Source organism: Anser cygnoides, chromosome 5 (genome assembly GCF_040182565.1).
Source record: "Anser cygnoides isolate HZ-2024a breed goose chromosome 5, Taihu_goose_T2T_genome, whole genome shotgun sequence".
Lineage (NCBI taxonomy): Eukaryota > Metazoa > Chordata > Aves > Anseriformes > Anatidae > Anser > Anser cygnoides.
In genome coordinates, this window is record NC_089877.1 from 29647632 (window position 1) to 29664109 (window position 16478).

At 41.7% G+C, this 16478-nt stretch overlaps 1 protein-coding gene across 1 annotated transcript; it reads right to left on the reverse strand.

Moving 5' to 3' along the window:
* Nucleotides 1-8451: 8451 nt before the first annotated feature.
* On the reverse strand, nt 8452-16378 carry ERH (ERH mRNA splicing and mitosis factor). The gene is made up of 4 exons (XM_066997739.1): nt 16238-16378; nt 12622-12709; nt 11334-11454; nt 8452-8950 (listed from the first exon to the last, which is right to left on the reverse strand). The coding sequence occupies exons 1-4, from the start codon at nt 16238-16240 to the stop codon at nt 8848-8850; spliced, it is 315 nt and encodes a 104-aa protein (XP_066853840.1). The 5' UTR covers nt 16241-16378; the 3' UTR covers nt 8452-8847.
* Nucleotides 16379-16478: the final 100 nt, after the last annotated feature.

The following is a 16478-nucleotide window of genomic DNA, read 5'->3' on the forward strand; positions in this document are numbered from 1 at the left end:
CCCCCGAGCAAACAGCTCTTAACCAGTAACTCCATCAGCCAGAGCTACGTCGTCTCCTGTTCTCTCAGTCTCAGGATAGCCTGCACAAACCACCAAGAAGTGGAAGCAAGGAGGAAGACACTACCTATGGAAACTCCTCATTTACCTTAAATCTGCATACACGCTTTAATCTTCCCTGTAAAACATCTGTGAAAAAGATTAGTTAAGTTAAAAAAAAAAAAAAAAAAGTGGTTTTGTGTCCACCTAGTCCCTTAGCCTATTTCTGTCAGTGACCAAAACCAAGTGTCTAGGGGAAAAAATAGGAAGAGGGCAATTGAATGGCGCTACTCTGCCAAAACACTCTCAGGGCCCTTAATAACTTCTGCTTTATTGACAGCCTGAGCCAGGGAGAGCATCCTTGAATTTAACAACCACTAATGGATTTCTCTTTACTGGGCTCGCCTAAGTAAATAGGAAGAAGGGTGTATTTCAATCCTCATGGGATCTTCTGCTTAAATTAGCAATAGTTATTCCTAGTTACGGTGAGTCAGTGTTTGGTGGAAACTAGGGCAGGAAATATCAGCTCGGTCAATAAACGTGTGAGTGAGGGAAATGGGGGAAACTGTGTGAAGCTGGCTCGGCTGTTGGGCTGGGACCTGGATTTTATTTTTACATTACTCCAGTAGCTGGAAGAGAGATTGGACAAATCACAAAGGTAGATTTTTTTCAGTCTGAATTATATGTCAAGTACCTTTGAGGCTGGACCTTCGTTCTCTCTGCAACTAGACTTAAGTAATGTCTGACTTCTAATGACAGCATGCCTAGAGGTAGTCATGAATTTTGTACTGAAACAGTTTAAATGGAGAACTAGGAGTTGTGGAGCTTAACGTGTTTTATTTGAGGTCTGTTGTGTGGGTGTGGGTGTGGGGGGGTCTTAAATAAAATTTCTGCTGGCTGCTGTTCCACCCCAGGAGAAATCCAGGGCACCAAATGAGTAGCCTAGGCTTCCTGGCCTTGGGGGGGAATGGGGTATGAGGAATAAGATAGACAGAAGCCACCATGCTGAGTAGAGAGCTGCCCAGGTTATGCAATGTGCTAACGAGATGATTGGTTCGTTAATTAAAAGACGGAGGGAGGTGCATCTTTTCCTGGGGACTTGCAGATGGGAAATACTTCCTGGAGCTATGGCTGACCTGATTTGAGTGCTTTTCTCCCAAGGCACAGCAATGCAGTTTTAGGATTAACACAGTCCCTGTTCTACCCATTTCAGAGAGGCCTCGAGTCCTCTGGAACATCCCAGGTGAGTGTCCTAATTAAGGCTAATTACTTGGTTATTCTTGCATGGCTCTTTCTTGGTCTTCTAGCTGAAGTTTCATTTTGTATAAATAACAAGTGCTTGGAGATCACAGGGCAAAGAGATAGAGGGTGTACTGAGTTATCAAGAGCAATCAGAAGTGTTGCAGACATTAAAACAGCACATGTATTGTTTGGAGGCATTAAATGATTCATTCTTGGTTAAGATTAGGGAGGTATCATTAACAGAGTATGAAAGATTGGTAAACTTCATTTAGAGTGGTAGGTGCCCAGAATGGTGACTGTGTTCAGCTGAAGATAAACGGGTAAAGAAGCAGAGAACCACCCATCACAAGCTGCTTGTTTAGTAACACTGAGATGGGGAACGATTACTTTTCATGGGAGATGAAGGGAGAAGTACTTAGAGAAAGAATATAAAATGTTGTTACTGGCACACCGTCAGTAGAAATTGATCATAAACTCACCTGGGCCAGAATCTAGAAGGTTCTGGAGCTGCAAAGATTTCTCATTCTAGAGTTGGAATGGGCTGCAGAAGGTGTTCTGCAGTAGCCTTATGAGCTGGCAGGGAAAGCTGCATTGATTTGGCCCTGGCTAAACTTCTGGAGATGGGATGGAATAGAAACAATTCTGGTTTGAGAAACGCACTCCTTCAAAGAGGATTGGATGCTCGACTCTGCTTGCTGCATGTTGCTGATGTCTTGCTGGTTCCACTGTGTTACAGTGTTACAGTGGAATAGGTGTAGAAGATCAAAAAAAAATCCCTCAGAAATCATGTTAATATATATATTTTTTCATTTTGTTTTAAAATAAATTTATTTTCTGCTCAGATCCTGAAGGTAGCCATAGCGAAAAGCAAAACGTGGCACAAGGCTTGTTTCTAGTCCTAGCGGGGTTGACTTTCTTCTTCCCCAGCATGTACCTCACTGGGTACTGCGTTAGGATGCCTCCGCCTCCTAGTGAGGCTGGCAGGGAGCATTGAGCTTCTCCTATCAAAACATCACAAATTTTTTAGGCCTTTTATACGGAAATATTTACATTTGTTGACAGCTGGAAATGTGTGTGGGTGTGTGTTTGGGGTCGGGGTGTGTCTGGGTGGAAGGTCTGATGGCCCCCTAGGACTACACCCATCTAACAAGGCATTTTACTCAATGTCACGTGTGAACCTTCATTCCTGCACAGAAAACATTGGAACAAGATCAAATCTGACCTGTCCATACCGTATCTTTTTCGCTGGGTAGCAGTTACATACAGTACTTGCTGTAGCCCAGTGAGTGTGTCATGCAGTTGTGTCATGCAAACCCCTTTAGGAGTACTTGGTATGCTGCCACTTGCAGCAATATCCTAGGAAGGCTGGGGAACACTGAGTTCAGATGCTTCTGTGGAATCAGTCACAATAGGGATTCAGGGCTCGCGTTTCCCACTTTTCAAGATATGGGATGTCGCAGTAATGAGTCCCATGGAATGACAGGTAACTTAGGATGGAAGAAAGCTCCAGAAGTCCTCTATTCACATCCCGCTTAGAGCAGGTCTAACCAGACCAGGTTGCCCAGGGCTGTGTCCTGTCGGGTCTCGAACATCTCCAAGGACAGCTGCTCCCCAGGCTCCCTGGGCATCAGGCGTGTGTTAGAGTGTGCGAAATCACGTCCCCCAGGTAACCAGCAAGGCAGTAGCTTAAACTCAGGAGCCTGTTTCCCACGCAGTCCCACGCAATTAGACACTAGGTTGAAGCACTGATGCATTAGAGATCTGGGCCATGCCAGTATCTCGTTTAGCCAGTAGCTATGCCCAGAAACACAGACCTTAAGCGCACAGGCTCGTTTTCCTCCAGGTCTCATTGACTTATGTGGCACAAGCAGAAGGCATGCAGCTGCTACGTGCAGTGACAGAAGCTGTGTGCGTGTCACCGAGTGCTGATGCAAAGACAATGGTGCAAAGTAACAGTTTATTTGGAAACACTAAGAAGTTTGATACTGCAGGGGTTGTAGGAGAAAATTGACTGTTTTGTGTACAAAAATATTAGCAAAAATCTTGCCAATGCTTCACAAGCAGTGGAACTGAGTGGGGATAAGTTTTGCTTGCATGTCACTTGCAAGCTAAGCACAGAGTGGAAAGAAAAGCTATACATTGGAACTGAGCCTGAAAGTCACGCAGATAAACTGTTCGTACAGATCCATAGCTCAGATTGCAGTAATGAGAAAACATCGCCAGGATCCAATGTTTCTTCGTGACGAATCCAATCAGGGCTTGCTTTAACTTGGATGGTTTTCAGAAGAAGACGAAACATTTATTCATGGGTCAGAACAGAGAACTGTCTTGTACTGTGCAAAATCAAACCTCTCCATTCAGTGCATTTCAGTGGCAATTCATTCCCCTGCTACTTCAGTGAATGGCACATTATATTCAGCCAGCACTAAGTAACATTATAACAGACAACACTCAGTGCAGGAAAAACTCAAGAGGACTGGCTAATATAGCAGAGCTTTAAAATAATTTTCTATTTTAAACAGATTTACAGTTTTGATATGTAACTTCTGCTAGCTTAGGATAATTGAGATAAATCTGAAGCAAATGGTTCCAAGCTTCAGGCACAAGCAGTCCAGATACTCAGTGACACTGACACTCTTGGGCTCAGTTACTAGCCGCAGCCACAACCTGCCTCATGCTGGAGAGCTGCTGAAGGAAGCTCCCTGACCCCTCAAGATACTTTCCTTCCCTCCCCCACGACAAACTTACATTAATGGTAAGAGATTTAATGCATTTAATACACTCCAGAGTCAACAGACAGACAATACGAGGTTCTAGCAGACAATTAAGTTTCACAGGGGTTGAAAAGCAAGAGCTTGAAATTACTTTATACTTGTAATCCAGTGACTGTTGACTTTCACTGTTTATTATCTTTATTGATGGACTGCTTAAGTGAATTTCTTCCAACAAAGCTCTCTTTAAATACAATCGCTAAATCAATACAATTTGCAATTCAGCGGGATTGGCAAATATATCTGTTTATGTACTCTAAAGCAGAGTAGCTGGAGCATTCCCTTCCCTCTGAGAGTAACTCCTCTTAATAAGTTTCCATGTGTTTTCAATGCATCATGAACTAGCTCACTGCTTGGTGTAGGGTAAGGAGATCACAATCAACAACTCTGTAACTTTACCTCTTTTTAATGGCAGTGAAGAAACTGGTAGTTCTTCTAACCTAAAAAATACCAGGAACAGTCAAGTGCCCTCTTGTTGTAAACATTTTTTTCTCAAGCACGTATATTAGTTACTAACAAAGGTAACAAGGTGGTCTTTGCTTCTACTCTTTTCCCACTGTGACAAAGGTGTTAAGCAGAACAAACTGATGTGACGATGGGGATGCCACTTGCCTGCTGTGCTTATGGTGTGTTGTCACAGATGTCATGATTTCAGTCTAGCTTTTAAAAGAATGTGATGAGGAAAGAAACTGTAGATGAAGACAAGTATTTTAATCACTTATTTCACACTCAAAAAAGGAATAAAAACTCGATTTTGCTGCACAAGCCCCCTCTAAAAGTCTTCAGAATTCTGAAAGATGGCTGCAGAGTGGGATTCTTGTAAGAGAGTGATCCTGTTACTGTTGTTATGTGAAATGTGATCAAAATTTTAATCCAAGTGGGGTTACATCAGACCTAGGTCCTTAAACTGGCTGTGAAGTTTTGGTCTGTATCCCCAAACCACACAATATAATCGTGTCAGGCATCCTCCCCCTCCATCCCAGTCCATCACAAACTGTCAGGAACATGCAATGGCAGATAAACTGGTCCTTTATGTATACAGCCGTTCAGCTACCATTTTCTGAAACAGCATTTACTTGCTTGATCTTGCTGTCAAAGCCCCAAATGAGATTTTAAGTTACCAACTGCTCTGCTTATGGCTGCTGAGCGGCAGCCCCTGTTCTGCCTTTCTCCCACGACTCCCAGTGTCTCTCCTGTACCAGCTGTAATAACTACAAGTGTAGAAACTACACAGTGTGGAGCAGCATCGTGCCCTTACAATAGCAACGAACTGTTAGATCAACTCCGTCATCTCCTGAAACTTCACCTTATTATTTGCTTGGTGAACAGCCATGCCATGAAATGGGTTGTACTGCTCTGGTTTTGCCTCACTTGGGATCAGTAGCAGGCAGTTCAGAGTCTGCATGACGACTCGGTTAGATGAGATATAGCATGCTTCATGGCTCCATAAGCCAGGCAGCTCAGTTGCTTCACACTCCCGGCAATGGATGAGGGCTCATCTATCTCACTGAAGCGAGGCTAGGCTTGCTTGATGGACTTTTTAAAAATAAAAAAATAAAAAAAAATCAAGTACTTAGAAATACTAGGTCTCTAAATTCCATTCTTTCTCCCTTTTTTAGAAGACTTTACCATTGCCCTGCAGAAACAGCCAGTATGATTTACCTTTATCATTTACTCCCACACTGTAGCTGCTATGATCAACACTGCTGCTTACGAATGTCCTTCATGTGGGAAGTATCAGGCTGCCACAGGGCAAAGCATGCACAGGATGACGGATGATGGACTCTTTTCAGACATACCTTCTGTAATCACGTGACTTATTCACCGATTACTAGCAAAACACTGCTAACAAACCTTAATTGTAAAGCAGCTGAACTCAGGCAAATAAATGTTTGATATTGGTTAGTGGAACCGCTGTCATATGCCTTTAGGGACGGGTGCAAGTGGAGAAGGTCCTAAGAACACTGCTATCGCCCCTTAATGGAAAGGAGCTAGTGAAGAGACACCGTAAGACTCCTGGTGTCCCTGGATCCAGGAACAGTCTTTCACTCTAGGCCCAACCCTCCTGTAGCTGTGGCTTTGACCATAGGGACCACTCCAATACTTCAAGCTTGGCTAAGGGAGCGTTAGAGCACCGTCAGTGGTGCATCTTCTGGGTACAGAGTCGTACAGTCTGGCGTTTCTTTCACCTGTTTCAGACACATGCTGTAAGGTTCGGGCAGACTTAGATGATAAAAATGTGAGCTTGAAGGGGCGCAAAACTAATGAAATACCACTGATTTTTTTCCTGCCAAGCAGCAAATTGAAAAGTAATTTTTCACTTGGCCTCCTACAGCAGACTACATTACTAGCGTGCCAACAGAATGTCTACTGGCATGTTATGTTTCCAAATGCTCACAACCCTCTTCTTTACTATATTTCTGAAAGCAAGTTAGATGGATTTCAGATTAGTTTCACGTTCTCCTTTCTCATCTGTTACACATCAGGCAGATGCTGCAGCATCTTTTTTTTTCCTTCAAGTGTTTTTGCACTCAGTTGCCCAGTTAAGCAATTGTTCTGTTGTCTCATGAATAGTTAAACAAGTAAAAGGCAAACCCAAGGTAATGTGGAGAATGGCAACTCAGGAACTAACTAGGGAATTTTAACCAGTAGCTTATTTCAGGAGGAAAGAAAAAGCAGCACCCCCCCCCCCCCCCCCCCCCCCAAAAAAAAAACACAAACAAAAACAGCAGACAGCTGTAGTTAGGTACCAAAGGGAAACGAGATGTTTAAGTGCCTTCTCCTAAAGTGGTCTACAGGCCCTACCTTTTGTATCAGCAGAAGGCTGAGTCTGGCTCCACAGGTATAAAAGGAACTTATACTTACATTTTCCAGTTCCTTGTACTTTTCACAATCAGGAAAGTGCCCACATGCCTTTTTTTTTTCTTAAAGTAAAAACAAGCTCACAAAATGAGAAAAACACTTAATCATTGTTTTTTAGTGTGCAGAAAGCGAGAAGGGATTTTTATTTGACTTCACTTAAAAGACTGCAGAATTGCATCCTGCTTAGCACCTTAAAGGAATATGCACTGGATTGGTTCACTGTGAGAATAGTGGAGTTTTAATGAAGAAATATTTACCAGTAATAAAACCCAAATATTTTGGGAAAGAACATGCTATTTTAGTACTTGCTAAACAGGAGGATAAACTATACAAGATGCTTGAATAACATTGCTTATATTAATTTGAGTGTCGCTATACGGGGCAACAGTTAGTGGGTTATTTTTGTTTTAAGTTGCATTGGGATAGAAAAGCAAGCTTCTACACAGAAATATTTCCAGATTTAAGTAACCATGTGTTGATACGCTTCAGACCTGTCCTGCTTTGAAAAATCTGTTTTAAAGGAAGCATGTTTTGAAGTTAGCAGATTGAATCGATACCTTATCGCTACAATCAAAGAACTAGTAGCTTTAACCTCCAATTTGTACTCATGTTGGAAAATGTTCTAACATTCCCCGTGGGTATGTCTAAGAATTTTTTCTCCCCAGTAATTTGACTCAAAGTCTTCAGCAGCACTTACTTATCGCTTAAGTGAAGCTATTTTCATTAAAGCTTTACTATACACAGTCCATTTGAACTCATTCTTTTAAGCCAATGCATTTGCTGTAAAGTCTATCAAACTATTAATGTGTTTCAGGGAGTTAAGCACACTGGAGACAGCTACATTCTTCCATTAACCCTAGAACTGCTCCTGGCTGGGCATACCTGGAGAGCCTGATCCCAATCTGTACCCACAGTGGAGGGACTCTAGGCTAACACAAAGGCACAAAGTACCAGTTTAGCCTTGCTCTTCTACCTGCTATTTATTTGGTCTAATATATCCTCCAGCACTATTTTTTTCAGTACAGCCAGATTACAAACACAGCAGCATCTGTATTAGGCAGGGGGGAGGGTATCGTTCTACAGAGCATGCAAGCAGATAGGTCCTTATCCCTTGTAAAGAGGGAATACAGTTTGGGCAAGATCCACGTCAGAATAATTCACTTCGCCCGTTCCTTTCTCAGGGGAAGCTTGGAAGTAGAATTATTCATGGGGTCTGTGATGCGATACATCAGCCTGCTCTTAGCCATCATCTGTCCTAGCAAGCAGACGCTTACCTGAATATAAATGCCTTCTAAGAAAGATCAAGTTTAGAGTGCAAGAACAAAGGGGTTGCAATGCTTCCCCAAGATCCCCAGGAAAGACAGCCAAGTATAGGCCAGAGAAATTAATTTGTAAGGCCAGACTTTGAGCCATCCTGTAATACAGCAAATGACCACGGTGTTCAGTCCACACATGCTTTCAAACCCCATTCTTCAGCAAATGGACAAGGAAGATTTAGTTCACGGTATAGCAGGAAAAAACACAAAATTCAGCACTCGAATTTAACTAAAGGGTAGTTTTTTTATTCCCCATTAAGACCGTCTCAAGGACAAAACTAAATGTTGGAAACCCCACAGAAGGGCACATACAGTGGATGTGGTGAAGTACAATGTGAACAGCCCCAGGGGTTCAAATAAGGTAGGACCATTAGCTAACCAGCAGGAAAAAAAAAAAATAACTCTGCTGAAGATGTTGCAGTTTCTTCCCCATTTACACTGAAAAAAAAAAAAGGTCAATCCAACAAAATCCTTGCATCTCTAACAATACATTCAGTCCCGACTAAAGAGTTTAACAAGATGGCAACAGGATGACTATAATACAAAACTTTCACTACTACACTCTGTACACACCTGTTGTCCAAGCCCTCCCCCAGCCCCACGTAAGGATGGTGAACCCATTATTTGCTTGCTTGCTGGGCCTGCCTGCGGAGGAGGACGTAGATCTTCTCCTTTATCCAGTCTTTATTGTACGGCTGGTATGTCTGAGTGTCAGCACGGTAACTAGAAAAAAAGAAAAGAACTCATGTAATATTGGTCTGTTCCACGGAACACTTACTACAAAGATTTCACAGACAATTAAGTGTCCTCAAGTGTACGAGGCAGAAAGTTGTATACAGAACATCAGTAATATCAGAAGTGAATGGGAATTGCCATTTATCAAAGATTTGTTCTGTTTCCTAAAAAAAAAAAACACCTCACAAGTTACCCAGCAAGATCAGTAAGAACCTGAAACGACTAGATTCTCCAAAGACTATTAAGAGACTGCATTTTGCATTTAAATTCATGAATGTAATTACTTATGGGAGAAAGAAAACAGAGCACCTTAATATTCTGGAGCTTAGAATTAAGAAGAATAGTTCCACCAGGAAACTATACTTAATTTGTCTTAATGAGCCAAACACTCAGTTTAACTTCAAGCAAGTGTTCATGTAATTTTTCAAGTGTTCCACTTCTGCCTGGATTTTTTTTTTTAATAAAATGAATAAAAGCACAATTTTCCAGGAATAAAGGCAGGCTAATAGATGGATGACAAATGATTCTTGCCAGCTGGCAGCAAGGGCAAGCTTGCATCTAATAAACAAGGACACTTCATAATAAGCAAACTGAAAACAAGAGCCTACAGGTTAATTTTCTTTACTACTCAGTGACAGGTGATAAGAGTAGACCACTAGCAAGATTTCTTGCCAGGGCTAAAGAACTTGGTTACTCAAGACACTGTTGAACTGAAGCAGAATTAGACTGAAAAATAAAAGCAAAGCATATAAAGTTAACTGTGAAGATTCATGCCCTCCTTCCCCCTTTAGTCCTTAAAGGTGATTTTTTTTTTTTTTTTGGATAAAGATGGTATTTTCAGTGAATGTCCCAGCCAGTCCCTCAATTTCACTACAGGTATTTCTCATCAGGTAAGAACAGTAAGGCGGTCACTGGTAAGCAGTAAAGTATAAATCCAGATGTTTAACTCAATTCAGAATAATTTGCAGTTCTTACTTTAAAAAACAGAACAAAAAAAAAATACTGAACATACTGTTTTTAAGAAAACCTTATTTTAAACCCAGCATGAGTAATTCAAGGCCAAAGAGAGTTTTAGTGTGTATCAATATATTAACGATTTCATTACAGTATAAGAAATGTTAGTTTTGGGAATTGTTTGATTTATTCCCCTCCCTCCCACCCTATCCATTCATAACGCTACACTGCAAGACCAGATAGCAAGTTCTTCACAAATCTCCACAAGCACAAGGCATGTCTGGTATGTTATGTGCTGTGTGTGCCATCTGGTGGAAAACGCTAAGCTGAAGTAGCATGACACTAAATTTACAAGCCTTATTAAGAAATATGAAAGACTGTACAAGAAATCAGTCACTGCTTCTTAAAGCAAATAGTCTTCAGTCTGTTAAATATGCTAAAACAAAGCATGTCTTTCAAACCACATCAGCCTAGTACGATGGCAGCAGGAGATCTAACATGGCAGAACAAGGTAACCACAGAAATTGTCATAGTAATTTATTTATTCTACTGAAATCTTTGGTGAATGCCATTTGTAGCAAGTCACTATCAGTAATGTAATCTGTTTCCGTATGTACATCTAGATGCAAAGGAAAGCAATACAATTTTTTTTCTTTTTTTTTTAAACTGTATTAATTGGCAAGGATTGCTTACTGTGCAGCTGCACAGAACTTGCATTGGGATTTAAGACAGAGCAGTACAGCTGCAGGAATGTCCACACTAGATACTCAGTGGCTTAAAAAGAGATCCTAGAATTTTGAGCTGAGCAAACTGAAGTGGTTTTGGTTATTTGAATGTGCTATTTGTATCCATATTCCTACAGAATTTCTGTGAAATTCAATGCCACTGTCATCTCAAACTATTGCTCTGAAATGTATGGCGCAGAAATTAGCCAGGATCTACCTGATTCAGTCACAATGTTAGCTACATTCTAAATACTGAAACTTAACACTTGATTTCAGTCCAGCCAGAATGGAAAGCACACAAGACCACCTTTGCTTGCCCACAACTTTAACACACAGATGAGAATCAGAGATTATGTATTCACAAGGGCACTCAAACCACTAGCCAGGGGGATCAACAGGATTAATAGGTTCCTTGATCACTTAACTAGGATTTACAGAAGCTTCCATCTTGCTGTATCTCAATCAAAGTAAACAGTTGCAAGTGACTTCTATAGACTACCACCAAAATGATATTAAAGCCTGAATAGAGCTGAATACAATTCATTAATCATTCTGCCTCCTTAAGAATCTGACCAATTGCATAAAGGCAGATCCAGCCCCAATTTAAACAGACTAGCCAGTCTAAAACATGTAGGAGTTTATACAGAAGAGTTCTGTGAGTCACTGAAACATATTTGTACAACTGAACTTACACAAGACAGCTGAGGTCTGCCAAGTCATCAATGAAGTCAAACAACTGGCTGATATCATATGTAATGGATGGACTGTTGGGATTCATTCTCTTCAGATGCTCTTCATACATTTTACAGACTCCTACAGAGGGGAAAAAAAAGATTGATAATGCAATAATGTCAGCACTGGAGAAAAGCAAAAAAAAAATCTGTATTTGCTGCACTTTTTCTCAGGTATTGAACCAGATGCCAAGAAAGTTTAGATGTGAGTACCACGAAAACAGACATGAACTTACTCAGATTTTGTTGCTGAAATGCTTTTTGTTTTAGCTATTTGCATTAAACACAATACTATAAAACTAGGTAAGATGCATGACGAGCATCATCATCTAAAGGAAAACCATTTAGTTCTGTCGTAGATTTAATGTTCTATGCAGTAAGCTCCAAGTGAAGTCTGGAACTCTGTCTAGTAACTTTTAAACAGCAATTGCAACATATATTTCTACTGTACAAGCACCTGAGAAAGACTAAGTACTGTTAAATACAGCTGGTCAAGTCTCAGAAGAGATCATTCTTCACGAAAGAGTCAAACATAGTGACTGAGATAAGAGTGCCAGAGCAAGTCTGTACATTTACATAAGTTATACTTAATCTATCCCATAAATAATTCGGATACATTTGAAAAGAATGTAATATTAAAGTGAGCATGGGGGTTTCACATTCTCTCTCCTATGCTTTTGTTTGTCTTGCAAAGCTTTCTGGAATTAGATTTTAATGCTAAGAGAACTTTTACATTTAAATTATACAGCTGTAGTATTTCAATCTTTTCTCCAACTCACTGTCTCTCTCAAAGTCACACAGAACTTTTTTTTTTCTGGCACAGAAGCCACCAGGTTGCAAACTACATTTCAATTACAAGCATGCTTTTATTTTATATATTATTTCCAGTAGCAATCTCTCCTTTACATGGTTAGCACCAAGATTTGTGAGAATTGGAATCTGATCGTGCAGTGAAATATGTTCAGACCGGTCTGTTGCATGGCCCCATGCCTACTTTCATGAACGGAACATGGTTCAATCTAGTTAAGCCAAAAGGAGACATTTACTGTCACAAGGAAGTTTTACAAAGAAAGGATAACTAAATAGTTTGCTAAAACATTAGTAAGTTAAAAACATGACACTTTTGCTTTTTTTTCCCCGAATTATCCTGGGAAAACATCAACAGCAGCTTATTCTCTTACCAAGGAAGTATGAGAATGTCAAAACCAGGATTTTAACAATAGTTTTAGACTACAATGACTGCACCCACCTTCCATGCACTCATTCACTGATTCATAATCAGCATATGTTCTGCCTTCTGGCCTCTTGGTAGGCTGAACAAGTAGAATTGTGTGAGACTGAAAAACAAAACAAGAAAACAACATTTTTTTCAAAATCTTTTTTTTTTTTAAATTCGAAGTTATTTATCTGAATGAAAAATAAGCTGTAATTTTATTTTTGGCCACCAGATCGTTACACAAACTGGGAAGCATACCACAGCTGTTCCCAGTGTTACTTTGTGATGCTTCTACACATCTTTGGCACGTAAAGGTTAATTATGAGGACTAAGACAGCACAGTCTTCTCAAAACTAACCAGGCTAAATAACGCAAAAATTTAGTACAGTATTAAACACTGAACTACCAATCAAGGTCACGGACATTTTCCAAATAATACTTCTCATATAAGCTGTGTTATATTTTTGCTTCCAATCAGTCCTATCAATTCTCACAAACTTTTACAAATGTGTAATGTAAAATCATCAGTAAAGCAGCTATTGTGTTGAAGAAATCAAACACGAAAATTGTAGTTTCTGCTTAAACAGAAAAGCAAGGCGATGCAGTCAACGTATAGAAGCTATCCCATTGTGCATTTACTTATTGTATTCCAGAGGCAAGCTGTTAGTATGAATTAAGTACCCTAGCTAGAAAGCAAAGATGGAGTCCAAATTAGCATCCCTGTCAGTCTCACCTTAAAGATTCAAACACAAAGAGCTATTTTGAGTTATTCAGCTTCAAGGTAACAAAAATTCTTTAACAAATCTGCACTTGGTATTCAAGATTATTTCCTGCAAATCAGATGTGCTGATTATTTTTTTAACACTTCAGCAAGCCTACTGAAAGGGTAATTATGGCACAGATAACTGTTCCAAATGTCAGCCTGTAAACTTGCTCTTCTGCAGGGAAGGCTTTGATGATTGTACGGTCTGTGGCTTGCATTATTTCTGTAATATTTTTCACTTGGATGCAGCAAGTAATTTAAACAAACAAGATTTTAAGTGTACACAGCCTGTGACCTAATTAACAGGTTACACATCATAGGAAGCTTGCAAGCACCCTAGAAAACAGCATTTCCCGTGCTGCTAATTTAACCCAGCACTTTCAGTGCTAATATATAAAGTGAGCACTCAACTTGTAAAACTCATGCAGGGAACTGCAGAGTAAGACACACTGGAAACAAATACCAAAATGCATTATCAGGCTTCATTTAGGTAGCTGCTGATAACCCACGCTTTGGACAGAACAGTTAAAAGGTACCACTTCAGTGCTCAAATGCGGTGATAGAAAAATGGCAAAGAATTTATAAGAAAATGGTCCAAATTTTTATACCACGATCGACCTGGAATACGGTTTCAGCTTTTTAAATTCATAACGTGGTAGAAGGAGATTTGGAGGAGCTCAGAAGAAAAGTTCCATAAAGAAGCAGTAGCAGTAAGACTTTTCCCCTCCCAGAAATGAAGGAGGAGAACGCAGAGCTTTGTGCTATAATGAAAATCATACAAAGGAGACCACATCTGCTAAGACTGCTTCCCTGCACACCGGAGGACGCTAGATGTGAACGGGATGCCCCCAGGGCCGCTGGTATCCAGCTGCTCCTAAGTGTGCTGCACTGTCCCAGGCACGCCTCGCCAGGGAGTCAAAGGGCTGCCAAATCCATTCACAACTACTTCCAGCAGTACCCTTTGTATTTGGTTGTGACCAGGCTCGCTTCCAGGACTTGGAACTCTGATCTCCCAGGAGCATCCGAGTAAGAAACCCTTCTTAAAAAAAATGGGGTCTGTCAGCCAGTTCAGTGTGTTCTATAAAAGCTTGCGTGTTTTAGCAGCAGAACGCCCTGCAAACTGCAATTGTGGTCTTTGTACTTTCAAACTCAACTTTAACGTTAGAAGAAAAAAGTTGGGTTTATTTGGCAAAACCTAAGAAAGTATAGATAAAACTGTACTGCCTAGGAGATGAGCAACTTTATCATAGTTAAGTGAATTCTGTATCCAGTCTTTCAGTGTCCTGGTGGGGAAGAACTTTAAGCTTTCCAGCCTCAAAATACCCCTCCCAGTCTTTGACTGTTAAATCAACATATTTAGTCTGACACTATCCCAATACTCAGACTACAGGAAAAAAGTATCAGTGAGCCAGACATACAAGCCAGTTCTTTCAGAACTTCAGGTTAGAATTTATTTGAGCTTCTGACTGGAAACCATTTTTCTCTTTGCAAACTTTTCAATATCCATATCAGCCTGGAAATTATTCATTCCCTTGTACAAAAAAAGGGCATAATTCAGCTTTTCTAAAAGCAACACCAATAGATCGTGAGCCTCTAACAATAATTACTACAATAACATCAAAAAACAAGTCCAAATTGTTGCTAGTATTTCTTTTGATCCTGTTACTGCCACTTAAATTTCTCCTTCTAACAAGTATTAATGTCTCAGCTTCTGCTAAAAGCTCTGAAGTAAAGCAAACAATAAAAGAATCAATTCCTTCGTGTTTATATTGTACAAATTAGCTTTTAAGATCTTTGTCCACCTTAGCTGGTCTACCAAAATTACTGCCATTGGGATCAATTGTACTGCAGTATCAATGCATTACATCTTAAGTGTTTCTTTAAGAACTTCCTGTTATTTTACCTTACGACAAAAAAAAAACCCTAAAAAAACTAATTTAGCTTGATTTGGTAAAATTGCTCCTCCTCTCCCACCACAGATGTGACAAGTTCATAAACCTGAGAGGTTTTTTCAAACTTTTACCTGCCCCCCCCCGAATATGTGCCTAGGGACAAAGATCGGTGTAAATAAAAACTGTTTGGTTTTTCCATGAGTATAAATCTCAGTGTTAGAAAACCAAAACAGAGGAAGATACTGAAAATGTCACGCCATAGGAATAGGTAATGTGGAAGAGTGCAGTACGGGCTCTTTATTGTGTTGCATTGTTTCGTGTTCTTGTGTTTTCTTTTAGCGGGAATTGTACTGGCTGTTGTTAAATAAGACCCCAAACTGGTTTATATTACTCCAATTTTCAACTGCCAGAGCGCCCTTTAGAAAGCTCTCCAAGTACAAAATTGCAGACATAACCCCGTAAAAGCGGTTGAGGCAGCACTGGCACCCCAACGAGCAGGAGCCAGGCAGCATCTGCCCGAAGAGCATTTTGCCAATTGCGAAGCCTAGACGAAAACAAACTGGGGGGAAGGAAAAAAGAGAGAAGAAGGAGGTACGGGGAGAGCAGCAAGACGCCTGGCGAAGCGAGGCAGCACACCGCACGCTTAGGGGCCTTCCAGCTCCTCAAGCTAGGCAGGAGGAGTTGATTTCGGCGACTTTTTCCCCTCCTTCGGGCAGCAGAAGCCAAACTCCTGACCGCAGCCAGGCCGAGGCGGGCCTCTCCCCCCAGCCCCGGGGCACCGAGGGGCTCCGGCGCACCCCCCTCACGGAGGCGACCCCCGGGCCCGCACCCCCGGACCAGGCCCGAGCCCCCGCTCGCGGCCTCCCCCCGCCACGTGCTGCCGGGCCGGGTCCCCCCGCGGCCTTGCCGTCCCCCTCTGCCTCCCCCCGCCCTCCCCGGTGCCGGTGCGGCCAGGCCGAGCCCCCCCCCAGAGCCCCCCGCGCCCCCCGCTCACCATCGCGGCTCCCGCTCCTCAGCTCCGCCGCCTCCGACCGCCAGGCGCCCGCCGATCCCCCACAACCCCCCGCGGCCGACCAGCGAGAGGAAGGGCTAGAGCGCCCCCCCGCGCACGCGCGCCCTCTGAAGCCGAAGCGCTGAGGGCGGCGGGTGGAAGCCTAGCGGGACGCGTTGGAGGAGCGGGGGGGGGGGGGAGGGAAGCGGGCTGCGCCGCCATCTTTGATAAGGGAGCCGCGCTT